Below are 14,566 nucleotides of genomic sequence, written 5' to 3' on the forward strand. Positions count from 1 at the left end.
GCCTGTCAAAACACTGTATGGTTTACATGCAACAGACTACATATCATTGCATGTAAAATTATTTTCCTTAATAAGCCGTTGATTTCTCCATATGTTCAGTATCTTCTTTCTGTTTTGCTCTGAATTGCTTATGCATCAGCTAAGTCACAGAAATGTACTAGTCAGGATGTCTTTCTTAAAGCATTTGGTCTGTTTAATGTGTTCAAGTGGCTTTAAAGGTAGTTAACAGATACATTAGTTATAGAATCAACTGCCTGTAGTTGCTTTTCATCCATTTGAAAAGTCTAAAGTGGTGCTTTTTCTCACATTTTTTCTCCCTTGAGCTATTGGGAATTGCATTTGGCAATTAGTTGCTGGATGTTGAAACCGCAGGAGTTGTATGTTGTTTTTCAAAGTAGCTGTAACATTCTTCTGTTCACTCCATCTACCTTATGGCTGTGTTATTCAAAGAAGCGTGGAGGAAGAAGGACAGAGTGCTAGATCGTAAAGTTTTTATTAGAGTTGCTGTGAATGAGAAATGAGTTAGTTTCTGACTTCCACCCAAAACGAATAAGCAATGGAAATTTTGCCTGGTTTCACTTTATGGCTTGTGGTATATTGCACGCTAGGAAAACAATATTTCCTTTGGCAAAACTATCAGTAACCTTTCTTTGGGTCTGCTAGAAGCATATACGATGTGCACCAGGAAACAGTTCAGATCCAAAAATTTTTTGACAAGAATGTGTGCGATTGGTTTCAAGTAATTCTTTCAATGACTCAAAATTAAGTTATAGAAGTTAGTGGTCTCTTTTCTCTTTAAGTAGTTAGCAAGTTCCAAATGAGCAGTCTCTACTCGGGAAACCTGGTAGAGGAGTGGCAACAGGGAGAAAGTTTCTTGGATGAGGGCCAACTTGACAAATGCAAGCAGGCAAGCTTTGTGTCCGGACTTGTGTTTCAGCTTATGCGCATGGATTTAATGTCGTTAGAGCTCAGGCACTGTGGCATGCTTTGCAGCAAAAATACTACAGTACAATGTGCTCGGTTTCATTTGCTCTTGTTTTTATGTTGGAGGATTAAGGGGAGGGGAAAGGATCAACTACCCAGGATGCTCTGTTTGGAGGAGTAAGTGAATTTGATTGTCGTCAGACCTAGATTGCCATATGAGTTCTGAAAAGCGTTTGGCTCCTCAGGATAACTGCTCTAAAAATAGATTTGGAGGAGAGGTTTCTCTTGGGTCCAGTTTCGGGTTCCAGCTGAGCTGGCTTTAGAAAACTTGTTTGCTCCTGTTGCAAGGCTGGAGTGAGGATAAATCGTTTCTTATTCTGCCTTCAACATTAATTTTTGGAGATACACACTCGCTCTGTCTGTGGAAATCGAGCACTAATGTTATGGCTGACGACACAGGTATAATCCTAACCTTTTTTGTGAGCAAATGGAAAATGTGTACTTTCATATAACAGTTATGTCTGATTTTGTAATCGGCAAAGTAACCGGCTTACTGTCATTCGTTGGTGTTTGCTTGTCAGTTTGCTGTTCTAGTGTGTGTTACAGCCTGCGTCTATTCTCTTTGATTATATGTTCTCTGGACTAGGGATATTTCATGAGTTTAAGGCAGGTTTGTAACATTTGTTACAAGGATTGCAACATTTTTTGCTTGAGTAGAGCATATGTTAACATAAGAGACATTGTTTTGTCTTCAAATATCTGACTTCAGAGTTATTTTTGGAGTATGTAAAATTGCTAGGTGTCGCGAAGGTAAGCTAAAGAAAAAGGGGTTTCGTACATTTTTGTCTAGGAGTGACTTGATGAGGGAGTGGGTGAGGTACAGGATTGTATAGATTTGCCGTTGAGGGATGGAGCGTGCTTTAAGACTTTCTGATGTCTGCATAAAGACATCTGGTGGTGTAAGCACAGGCTTACCAGATATGGCAAGTGACCTACTTTTGACATAGCTGGCCGCATGTGCAGGGAAAGGGCTTGAGTTGAGAATTAACTGTTTGGAATGAGCTCTGAACCAGCTTCAGTGCATGCAGTGTTTTGTTCTGACCCTGTATGTAGCGTTATTTGTGCAGGCCGTAGGTGCATTCTATGTTATGTAACTTCCATTTATATAAAAGTGTTGCGTGATCATGCTGCCATGGTTGAGTTGTTTTTTTCAAGAGTTTTGAAAATAATTTTACTATAAGGTAGCAAGCCACAGCATGAAAATGTACCTTTGTGACTGTTGTAAATTATATTTTTATAGCAGAATCTGTTTTTGAGGAATTAGCATGAAATAGTCTTTTATACTGAAAAAAATATGAACAGCTATGCTCAGTTACTTAAGTAAATTGTCTTTTCTTTCATTTTCCCGTTCTTCTAACAAGTAAAGCTTCTTCCCTCAGAGGCAACTAGCAGTAAACAGTAGAAAACAGTGAGATAAATGAGCGTGAAATGCAGTAAGATCCTCTTTCCTATTTGCTATAGAACAAAGTTTAACATGGAATCCTTTAAAATGCTTTTAACCTTGGGGTTTAATTTTAAGTACATATGACGCTTTCATTGACTGCCTTGGAACACAGGTGTAGTGAAGCCCTGCCCTTACATACTATAACTGTTTATTTCTGAATATTAACATTTCCAGCTGAAGAGTACTTCAAGTAAATTCATATACAGTTGAGCATATTTCTGAATGTACTGGTGCACAGTGCTTGTCTTTCCCTCTATTTCCAGGCTACCTGTGCATTTCCCACAAGAGAGATGTTAAAATGAGCTGAGTATATGGACATTGCATATATTTAATTAGGGGACTCTGCAGTAGCAAGCAATACATGCCTGAGTTGTCTCAATTTCTCTCTAAATATTATTGGACATTTGTGTTTAATGTAGAAAAGAAACGAAATTTGATCTTTGAAGGGAGTAGTCTCAATAAAAGATTTTTTTTTCTTCAATAAAATGTTGAGCTAAGTAAGAGTTGACGTGGATCAGTGGAGGTTTTATTGGTCTGAACCCGATATATAGCACAATGAATATAATAAAAGGGCAGTTTATTACAGCTGTAGTCCTGATGGCAAGCAGGGTCTGAAAGTACTTATATATAGTATCTGTTACAGAAATAAGTCTGTTACCAATCTCTCATTACTTATCTTTCAGAGTTACTCCATTTTATTGTAAAAAACAATTGCATTGATATTTAGCTATTGAGAGTATTTTTGTCCTTTTCTATGATCAGTGCTGATAAATGCTTCAAATATTACTTGCATTTAGTATGATAAAGTTAACTTCTTACCTTTTTGTACTATCACAATATTCATGACAAAGTTCCTCGAGTCCTTCAAAATATATAAGAAATAATTTTGCTTGAATGACTGGAAGTGCGTGTGGCTGAACTGGCAAAAGTTGGTTCTTAGAACAGAATGAAGTTGAATAGACTGATGGACATGAAACTGCAGCGAAGTGCCAGCTTTGTAGCAGTAATATCAGGAGGCAGCAGAGCAGACCTTGAGCTTTGGAGAAAGGCCACAGGCATCTTTTTGGTTACGTATTTATTTACTATATGTATCCCTCTTTTGCCAAAATGATCCTAAAAACATAGACCAAGCAATTTATATCATTGCTGGTGGCAAAGCCCATTTGAAACCTGCTACACACATCTAGGTCAAGGTCTGTCTTTTTCTATGGGTTTGTTGATAACTTTTGGGTTTTTTTATATACATTTACTTTCCATATTCGCAGTTATTAATGAAATGGTGATTTGCATTATATCTCTTGTGTCATCCTTTTACTTGTATGTTCCATAGGACTGGAAGTCTAAAGTTATTTAGCATGGAGTGAATCTCTGTTTGATTCTAAGCTATTGGGAAGATGTTTTTAGTTGGTTAAGTGTCTGTCTGAACTTGGAGTCTTACCCTTAATATGGTTCAGATTTTAGAGCTTTCTTAGGCTGTTTGAATTGTCACGTTGGTTCTTTGAGCTATTTCAAGTACTATTGAAACTTGATTCAGGAGAAACAGTTCTCTTGCGAAGCTTTTCTGCTGGCCATAGTGTCCTCTGGTGGCAGCCTGGGAACTGCGGGCACAAATGCAAAGCATCTCAAAAATGTTAAGCTCTGTGTAAATACACAAGGAAGGGGGGAGGGAGAGCTAGGCGGGATTTCTGGCTAAGTTGTAAGACAAATTAGATGGGGGCATTTGGTGTTCGGTTGCTTATGAGGCTTTTGGTTAGATAATCATCAAGCTTCCCACGGTAATTCCCAGTGATATGAAAAGCAAGTAACAGTGGTAAAGTTTAAAAGTAAAAACTGAACAAAACTCAAACAAACCCCACCACAACAACAAAAACCACTAAAAAACTGTTGCTCAAATGTTTATATTCTGTATAGTCATAAGAAACAAGTTTTATAATTATATCCTCAATAATAATTTTTTAACTCTTACACAAATCCGTTTTTCCTACTTGTTTGTCTTATTTTAACAGAGACTAAGCATGGAGGAAGCAAGAATGGAAAGAAAGAAGGCCTCTCTGGAAGCTCATTTTTCACCTGGTTTATGGTAATTGCTTTGCTGGGAGTTTGGACATCAGTAGCAGTTGTCTGGTTTGAACTTGTAGATTATGAAGAAGTTCTAGGTAAGAATTTTAAATCTTAAGATTCTTCTAATAAGATTATGATATTCATTTAATGAAGGCCATTTTAAATGATTAGATAGATGATTTGACTACTGCAGTGTTTGCAAATGATAAGAATAAGCAAGGTATTTCAAAAACTATGTTTTAATGCCGAACGCTGTTATGATGTTAAAACGGGATTCTCATGAAACTGAAAAGGCATCATCCTTCAGGATCTCTTTGTAACATGTGTACTGTAGTTCACTTGAGAGGTGACCTAAATATGCATTGTTTGAATATAAGCTCTCAGAAACTTGCAGCAGTGGTTGAAAGTGGGCAGCTAATGATATTCCTCCTCTGATGGACTGTGATACCTGTAGGGTAGAATAACGAATCAGTTATCCTCTCATGAGTGAGCTGTTCAATGACCTCAGTTTTAAGCTTATAATAGTGATAACGGTATCTCAATATGACAATTTTAAGACAGTACTGTTAATATAATATTTAAGGGTGCAAATTAGTGTCTCCAATTTCAAGATGTATGTCCACAGGTGTGGCTGTTGTACTTAATGTTGTAGGATTTAACATGCACTTTTGCAACTGGTAGTTTTACAAAATTAAGAAATCTGAAAGAACATGTTTTTTTTGATCTGGACCAATTTTTTAAGAGAAGCTTCTGGTTTGCAACTTAATTGGGTCTAGTGATGCAAATAATGGTTTTCATATTTTTACTACGCATGCAGCCAAAGCAAAGGATTTCCGTTATAACTTGTCAGAGGTCCTACAAGGTAGGATATTGGAGAAATAAGCTTGCTTTACAGTCCCTTGGCTGAAAGTTTTGATTTATTTTGTTATGGTTTTAATTTTTTTGAGAATTACTATTCTTCTGTTGTGACATGAAACTCAGTCATTTCTCATCTGTCTCATTCTTCATGATTTTGAAGATGACATTATTCTTATTTCTAGAGAATTACATTTTTGTACCAGTCTACTGTGTTTAACCATAAACTGATAAAGATACTTTCTAGTGGATTGCTTCCATACAATGCCGATGGATGTATTTTTGACTATTCTAGACCCAAGTCTGAATTTTTGATTCCACAAAACTGTTTTCTAAGTACCATATTAACCATATGTCATTTATTTTGTTAGCAATAAAATTCTGTCTCCATTTAGAGAATGACAAGTGTAATATATTGTCAACCTACTAGGACACAGAGTTCTTCTGAAAACTCTGCAGAGTTTTAATCCTGTTAAAAGTTATGTCTGAATTTTATCAAACCTGTAATTAGATACATCTCTACTCACTTGATGATCCCAGGATGCTTCAGATCCTGGATACCACAATTCTGTGCTGAAAATTCTCTTTTAGTAGAAACTGAGTTCTCCTATTGCACGTACCTAGGGCTGGTAGAGCTGCAGTTTCAAAAATAAAAGTGATAAATCTGATTTATTAGTCATGTCTGAAAAACAAACAACTTTTTTTGTCTGCATGGAAGGTTAGACAATTGTTGATAAAGTTTGTGGATGTTTTCCTTTGTCTGGAAGGTGGGCTGCTTACTTTCTATTAACTTGGCACTAAAAATTTTGTACTTATATATATGTATCTCTTTTCTGAGAATTTAGAATTTCAGGAAGCATGTAATAAGAAAACAAATGCTGATTATTTGATTGATTTTTGTTCTATTATTTATTTTCCCTCAAACATGTTGAACATTCCTTGTGAGCCTAAATTTTATTCTAAGCAAAGCATGTTCATGTCAAGTACGTAATTACAGAATGTGCAGGAAAAAAAAACCAAACTCATGTTCAGTCTCAAATCTAGGAGATACAGAACTTGAAATATTTGTAGTATTTTCCAGGAAATTTAAAATGTGGTTACGAGTTCACATAAATTGCTAAAAAACATATGGTAACAATCTAGCATTGACAGTTAGTCACTGTACATTGAAAACACTGTGTTGGAAACAAATGGCTGAATTGTCTTTTCCTCCTCTCTTTGTGCTCCTAGGCAAGCTTGGGATTTATGATGCTGATGGAGATGGAGATTTTGATGTGGAAGATGCTAAAGTATTGCTAGGCAAGTACTAATACAGATGGAATAATCTATATAATTCAGTTGGCATGTTCAAGTTTGGCTTTTTTTTGATATCAAAACAGTCATTCTGGTTTTTGTTTTTCTAATTGGAGAACTTAAATTGATTTAATTATGATAGGTTTTTTCTTAATGCAAGTTGTAGGATTGGGTGTGCAACTTATAGCAATTTTTGTTCTTTTTCTCTTAATATATCAATGTAAGTGGAAAGCATTTAATTACTTACAGGATGATTTTGAAATTAGGTGTTTGCTGCTGTACTGACTGTTGAAAGATGGTGGTGATTATTAATAAATTTATCAGATATAGGACCTAGGATGTTCCAAGAGTTAAAACATTGTTTATGTTAACATTTTAAGCCAGGCCCACTTTACAATGACTTTGAGCATGCCTTTGTACTTCTTAGATGACTGTTTGTGTAGTGTATTTTTGTACTGTCTTTCCTCTATTCTGAATTCTCCAGAAGTCTGTTCATTTTCTTTGCCCTTCGGAAATAGTACATGACACGAATTTTTCTTCTTTGACATTGCAACACTGAGTTTAAGCTTCTGTTCCTTTTAATTTGTGAGAATGTCTTTCTGCTCACTGTGTATCTTCAAAGGGAAATTTCAGTCACTAGACGTACTTCATGATGCTGCTCTTCTACCTACATCTTTTAAAACACTGCCGTCTTCTGCTTCACAATGAAGCATTGGATAGATAGTTCTTGGATACCTGAAGTTAGAAAGTGTAGCTTTCTTTCACTGGTTTGTTCAAATGTACACCTATTCTGAGCACACAAACCTGACAAATTAAACAAATAAATAAAACAACAAAAAACCCATCAGAGTAAATAATAGCTTGAGTAGAGAACAAAGTGGAATGTATCAAACTAATAGAAGTTATTAGTAGTATATTAGGATGTTATGGTTTGCTATTTGAAATTCGTACTCCATAAAAATCAGTTTATCATCAGATTATTTTTTCCTACTTATATCTGGAGGAATAAGCAAGTCTTTGGAGGGTGTGTGTTCATTTGTTTAATTCTGTCATGGTTTAAATAAAACCCATGTCATCAAAATTTCGAAACCACTTTGCAGTGGTGTGAATGTGAGAGGCACTCCAAAGAATCTCCAGTGCCCTGAATGGCTTCAGAGCCACAGATTAAGTGTTAATTATTAGGGGTGAATAAGGTAACATTTCATATAGTTATCATCCTAGTCTTTCTCTATCTGTTATGTAGTGTATAGAAGGGAGGTATCCATTTCTTGTGGGTCCTATTGGTTGGATTCAGATTGCCAGGGTGGTAGCCAGGAACATTCTGCTGCTTTGTTACATCTCTGTTTTATGCAGCTTGATATAGCTGGGAATTCTGCCAGTACGTGGAAGTGTTTCTATTATAAGCTTGTCTTATCACGCGTTTAAACCTTATACTTCAAACGTGACATTAAAAGGTCACAGATAAAATTTATTTTTATTACTTTTGAATAATCGCTTAGAAATATTATTTAATCTCACTTAAATTGGATGATAATTTCTACAGTACAAAAGAAATGATAAACTTTGAAGTTTTGTGACACTAATAAAGTTATAAATGTAAAAAATATTTTTCCTAATAACTAGTGTGTAAGTTTCCTATAAGTTACTGTGCCTGTTTGTATTTAAAATTTAATATGAACTAAAAAATGAACACCACTATGCAGACTGAAATTATTTCATCGATGCAGAAACTAGAAAACTGGATTCCCTCTTAAGGAATTTGCTTTATAGAGTTAAGTCTTTGTAGTAAAGAAAACCATATAGTAAGCTATATGCTATATTAGGGTAATTATCTAAGTATTAAATGCATAGCTCCTTCTGTTTGTGGGGATTTTATTAGTACATGTGCTGTGTTTGAAGGCTTATTACTTTCTGGGATTTTTCTCTGAGTCAGACTTGCCCTAACAGCAAATGGTTTCTCTGCTAAAAAAGGAGTTACTGCAGTTTGATGTTTAATGATAGGAATTCATATGCTTTTTTCTTTTTTGTTCTTTAGCCATTATGGCACTAGTGTTGTATATTGAAACTGTGGCATGCACAATGGTTTAATGTTGTCTGCTTCCATAACTGTTTAGTTTTCACTACAAATTTCAAGATTTAATTTCACGTTAATGGTAAATACCTTTTAATTTAATTTAATTTTGAGAAATGCTTCTCCTAGCATGAGTTTATTTTATATTTTAAAGGATGGTTTAGTAGCTGATAACTTAATAGTTTTCTGTACTACTTGGGCATACCTAAATAGAAGAATTAAAATTCATTATTTTGTTTGTTTGTATAAGATATGATAGGGTCTTTTCTTTTTATTTGTTGGAATCAAAGGAGGTTTGGTGATTAAGTTCTCTTCAGGTATTTGTGTAATTTTAAAAAGAGTGTGCAAGAAGTGTGTTCCTCCCCACTTCCCCCCTCCCCCAGGTAAGAGAAGTGAAAAAACCTCCAAAAAACAAACCACCTATAACCCTAGCAGTCAACCAACCCCAGGTATTTGTGGAGTTAGTATTGTAGCATTTATAAAAAAATATCCACGGTGAAAATACAAATGTATTGAAGCTATTCTGACATTGTCTTGCAGATTCTGTCTTTTTCATAGGTATTTGTGAGGTTCTTTTTACTGAATTCCTTTGGTAATGGGAAGAGAACCTTCATACTCTGCTTCCTTGAAGGCTGCTGTTTTCAGTACTTCTCTTCCCACTTTGTTTTTTCACTCCAATTGTTCTTTGAAGGGTATTAGTCTTCAGAGGAGTGTTATACTTATGTACTTGCTTTAACTCAGTACAGAGACACAATGTCTTTAGTAGTATTACCAAAAAACGGCATGTATAGGGAGTACCAAAGTCTGTTGTATTAGTATTTTTGGAGCCAAGACTACTTTTTTTTATACTTCAGCCCCTTTTAACAAGCAACAATACCCTGAGAAATTCTGCTTAAATGGGTACAGCAGTTAGCACAGTTTTGGAACTGCAGCTATAGAAAGCCACCACTATATTGTTCCTGCACGTTTAGTTCAGAGTAGTCCAGCTACGCAGAAAATGGGAAAACCCTACCTTAGTGTATCAGCAAACAGAGAGTAGGTAGTAAGCAGTATAATCGAGGTAAACTAACTTCTTTTCCCCTGTTTCATCTCTAATAGAAAAATACGTTTGCAGGCAGTCGCACCAAGATGGCACATTCAAAAAATCTGTGATAATGTGATAGGAGTTAAAAATAATTATTTTTGTGCAGTTCAGCTATTTAGGATAAGTTTCATTCTCTTCTCCACTTTTCTCATGTTCTACTGTAGCACCTTCAAATATTAAAGGCTTGCTTGTGCTCATTCTCATAAAAGATGTTTGCAGGAGAAGGAAGGCTTTGTCTCGTTAAATGCATGTAGGTAAGCCCTCTGCCCCATTGCTCGTGGTAACACTATTGAAGGGAGAAAGATTTTGACACCTTTGATCACTTTAATTGAAATTGTGATGTGAAAACTTCTCTTGAAATAAAGTATTTATTCCCTGTGAGTCACTGCTAGTGACTCATAGTGGGGCTACTTAGTTGAACGGTTCTGGTTTTGTCACCATTTCCAGACACTTGTTAGGATGCTTATATGAGCTTATTAGTATGTGAGTTTTTACTTTGCAAAGCAGTTCTTGATTATGGGTGCAAGCGAAGACGAAAAATAGTTTGATTATTAATTACAAAGGCTGTTAAGACACATTCTCCCAGTTTCTGTGGTTCCCTTTGGTGTCCTAATCTTGTCAAAGAAAATATGCTGCTGTAAGGTAATTGCCCAAGAGTCTTATTCTTGACTTAGTGCAAGAACAGGGGCATCTCTGTGATTCTGTATGTGCTTACAGAAATGATATCTTTAGCGTGAGATCTTTTGGGAGTAATATGGAGTTTTTTGTGGTTTTGGTTTTTATGCCAGATTCTGACAGAATAGGATGACACAAATATTTATAATTCTGTGTTTGTAACTTAGATTTTATTTTTTCTTAATTTTTTTTTTTTGGTTCAGGTTTCCATTCTTAAATTGAGATTTCATTCTTCAGTAAATATCCTTACTTTTGTTTATGTCTTTATGTCCTGCTTGATCGAAATTTTGAAAACAAGTTAGAATGATGACTGACTACTGTGCATAAAGTTGTTTATAAAATTTAACTTTTATAGAACTAAACCATGGAAGAAGTTGGAGAGGGATATTTATAATACCTTGATTGCTTCCTGGATTCAGTCATTTTTAAAGCTTTGGGCTATCCAGTGAAAAGTTAAAGAGAATGGCTGGTCACTCAAGCAGAGGTTCTGGGCATCCAGTTACAAGGATGTGGAATATCATGGACTTGGAAGTTTCCTCAGAATTATCATTGATACTTTCACTATGTGCTGTAAGAAAAATGTTTTTAAAAGTGTTTAATGTCTCTGCTGTGATCTTCTCTATCTTGAATGTGTCATTAACCTGCATCTAATATTGCTTTGTAGTCTGCATGTGCAACATGGTCACTTAACTTTGTTTCAACAATCTGTCTTCACCCTTAGCTCACTTTTCTTCTTGTCCTTTTAACACAAAAGAAGGTTTGTTCTCGTTAGAAGTGTGGGAAATTCCTCCCTCTTCAGCTTTAAAGCATACCAGTAATTGACTGTTTGTCATTGCCTGGTCATTCTGTTGTGCTTTTCCCAGAATGGAAAAGTTGAAATGTTATTTAATAATAGCTATAAACCAGTGGATTATAATAAAAAAAAAAACAAACACCACCCCCCCCCCAAAAAAAAACCAAAACCCAACCCCCAAAAAAAAACCCAGCAATGAAAAAAAAAGCCAAAACCCAACCTACCAAAAAACAACCTAAAACAAAAAACAAAAACCCAACAACCAAAAAAAGGGAGTGGAAAAAAGCATTATTCATGGCTTATTTGTATTTTACAAATGCCAGTTAGATCAGTGGGTCTTCTAACCTAAAATAGCAACTTCTAGTATTAAGGAGTTTAGCAGTGACAAACTCTTTCTTTGCTGTTCTGACCATCTCTACTTAAACTCTTTACCCTGCTTTAGATTTTCTGTATAACAAAACATATGCCCTTTCTACTGGCTGCCTTTTCATTTCTATCTGGTGTTCTCTATATCCTCAGATTTGGAAATAATTCCTGAGGACCAAGTGTATCATGTAGAATATGTGTCGCTGACAAAAATGATTGAGAAACGTGTCAAAGAACCCAAACAAGCAAACAAACTGCAAAACAGCCCCTCCCCCCACCCCAGCAATTAGAATCCTCACTTCTACGCAAAATGAAAAATTCTGCATGGTAGATTGTTATCCTTAACAGTACGTTTGTGACAAGTTTGGTTATATACTCTTTGCTTTAAAATGTTATCTCAGCTATGAGTTGCAAGCTCTCAAATTTGAACATGATGGTTTAAAAAATAAAAGAAGACAAATTGGATGATTTTAAAGTAGTGGAAGATTACTGTTACAAAAATTGGCTAAAAGTAAATGCTGTGGCAAGAAAACTGAATATAAATGGGTTTGGTTTTAGGACTAGGAAGAAGGCAAAGCAAAGCTTCCACTTTTTTTTTTAAATAAGATTCTGGCATAATGTTTTGCATGTTTATTGCCCAAATTGTAGTCTATACTTGGAAAGATTCAACTTCCTTAACATCTTTCTGTTTCCTAATTAGCATTCCTGTAAAGACTGATGTCTGTGACATCAGATATCTTTCACAGATCCTCCTTTTACAGTTTCCTCTTTCCACCTAACTGCTGTCTCTTTTTTCCCCTTCCCTCTCTCTCTCTTTCCTCTATTCTTGTGTAGGCCTGACCAAAGATGGCAGTAATGAAAATATTGATTCCCTTGAGGAAGTCCTTAATATTTTAGCAGAGGAAAGCTCTGATTGGTTTTATGGCTTTCTCTCATTTCTCTATGATGTATTGACTCCTTTTGAAATACTAGAAGAAGAAGAAAGCGAAGCTGCAGATGATGTTGATGGTACGTCACAGAATGAAGGGGTTCAGGGAAAAAAGACTTGTGTTATTTTGGATTTACAGAACCAGTGAGACTGAGAGACTAATTTGATTGGCTTTTGAAAATGTCCATGAAATCATCAGTCTTAATATAACAAGAATTTATGACATTGAGGGGAACCTCCCAAATGGATGCTATAAAGATTGAACTAAAGTCATCCATGCTATGCAGTTTCAATAGTTGAAAGCCTTTCAATGATTTTTCCATTTTTGTGACAGGATGACACATATTATGTGGTTGTGTAAATATTTAGAATAAAACATGTATCTGTGGCTGTGTAGTTGGTTTCTGTATGTGCTTCAATTTGTGCATTTTATGCACAAAACTTACAAAGCTTAAGTGTAATAACCTCTACTGTTAACACTGTAACATTTGTCTTTCTAGCAAACGTTAACTGAAGCATTTTGTAACAGCTTTGATTGTAAAGTATTCTAGCATGACTGCATTCTGTAAATACATATTTATGTTAATCCTTTAATATAGACATGACAATGATAATTCTCTTGTGAAATATAATTTTAATAAATAACTTATTTTGTGATTCACTGATTTCTCAGATAGGTTCTTTTTACTTGTTCGAAGAAAAGCACTTAATGTAAAAGTGCTTGAAAATTCTACAGGAACATTTATTTCTAAGTCAGCTAACATCTGTTGTATTCAGAAGATATTCTGTCATGTGGTTTATTCCCATTGATTTGTCTGTTTTCAAACTAAGTCTTCAGTCATTTCTTTAATATAATAGTCAATCACAAGGGCTGTTCTAAATCTGTTTTAGTTTTTAAGGTGGGCCTTTTATGGAGGTGGGAAGCTGTGATTATGTATTTCTAATGTAATATGGAATATATTAAAGACTAATTGGAAATTAGAACTTAATGTCTTTTATTCCTTGCTAAATTGAAGTATTTAATGCAGTTTTACAAATGTGAATCTTTTTCTTGTGAAACTGTTTTATGACAGTTGTTCCAAAAATATTTTCCATGTATGTGAATTCTGTCTGCTCTCATGAAGTTACAGATGTAGAAAGGGCAGTTTATAATTGTGTTCTGCAGTTTGTATCAGATATCAAAAGCTGAAATTGAGCTGTCCTTTTAGTACATTAATTATGTACTCAAACAGATTACTATTAAAATTATATGAAATTGTCTATTATTATGCCTGCTTTGCTTAAGTTTTTATTGGTTTCCTATATGAAGTTGATACTCAAGTTTTAACACTAGTGATTGCAGGCTAAAATTTTAATCTGTTCTTAAAATAAATTAATTTTCACTTACTTTGGCATGACAGTTTTAAAACAATTTAACATGCCAGTTTCAAAAAACTTCCATTAAATCATCTAACTCAGAGTTCTGTTGAATCTTTTAAAAGTAATAAAAAAGTTCTAGCGTTAAGTAAGCAAAGCGTTGTGATTTGTTAATACTGCTGCTCAAGGTTTATGAATTAAATAGAGACACAAGATCATTAATCACATTTTCTTCCAAAATATTTGAGGATTAGGATGTAAAAAAGTTAACAACATGTAAATTTAATGGTTTTTAGAATGAGATATATGAAGTTTAAGGCAAAGAAAATTAAAATCTCCCATACATTATAAAAATGAATGCTAGTAGTTCTCTGAAAGTTTCTTAGCAAGTGGAACAAACTTGCAAAGTATCTGAGATGTAGGAAATAAGTAAGCTTGGGTCGTTTTGTTTGGTTTGGGGTTTTTTTTTTGAGCTTTTAACTTTAGAAGCAGATTTGAATTAGAAATAAGAGTTTCATCACTGATACCTTCATTGTGAATTAAAAACATTGTGATGGAACATTGAATTCTATTGTAGATGCTTCAGTAATGGAACTATATAGCCAAAAAGAGGAAGGAAACATTTACTGTAAGAACTCTATATAATGAAGTTTATA

At 34.7% G+C, this 14,566-nt stretch overlaps 1 protein-coding gene across 15 annotated transcripts in view; it reads left to right on the plus strand.

The window, feature by feature from the left end:
- The window catches only part of ASPH (aspartate beta-hydroxylase), a 111,359-nt gene that overhangs the window by 12,627 nt on the left and 84,166 nt on the right, over positions 1 to 14,566 (plus strand). For 9 of the 15 annotated variants that reach the window (XM_064652048.1, XM_064652058.1, XM_064652080.1 and 6 more), the window contains 3 exons: positions 4,435 to 4,584; positions 5,307 to 5,351; positions 6,575 to 6,643. In XM_064652048.1, the coding sequence (XP_064508118.1) occupies positions 4,435 to 4,584; positions 5,307 to 5,351; positions 6,575 to 6,643 (264 nt within the window). Of the gene's footprint in view, positions 1 to 1,101; positions 1,384 to 1,979; positions 2,166 to 4,434; positions 4,585 to 5,306; positions 5,352 to 6,574; positions 6,644 to 12,460; positions 13,539 to 14,566 lie in introns of those variants that run through there. The other 6 variants (XM_064652063.1, XM_064652120.1, XM_064652166.1 and 3 more) reach the window with 5 other exon arrangements.

Source organism: Pseudopipra pipra, chromosome 1 (assembly GCF_036250125.1).
Source record: "Pseudopipra pipra isolate bDixPip1 chromosome 1, bDixPip1.hap1, whole genome shotgun sequence".
NCBI lineage: Eukaryota > Metazoa > Chordata > Aves > Passeriformes > Pipridae > Pseudopipra > Pseudopipra pipra.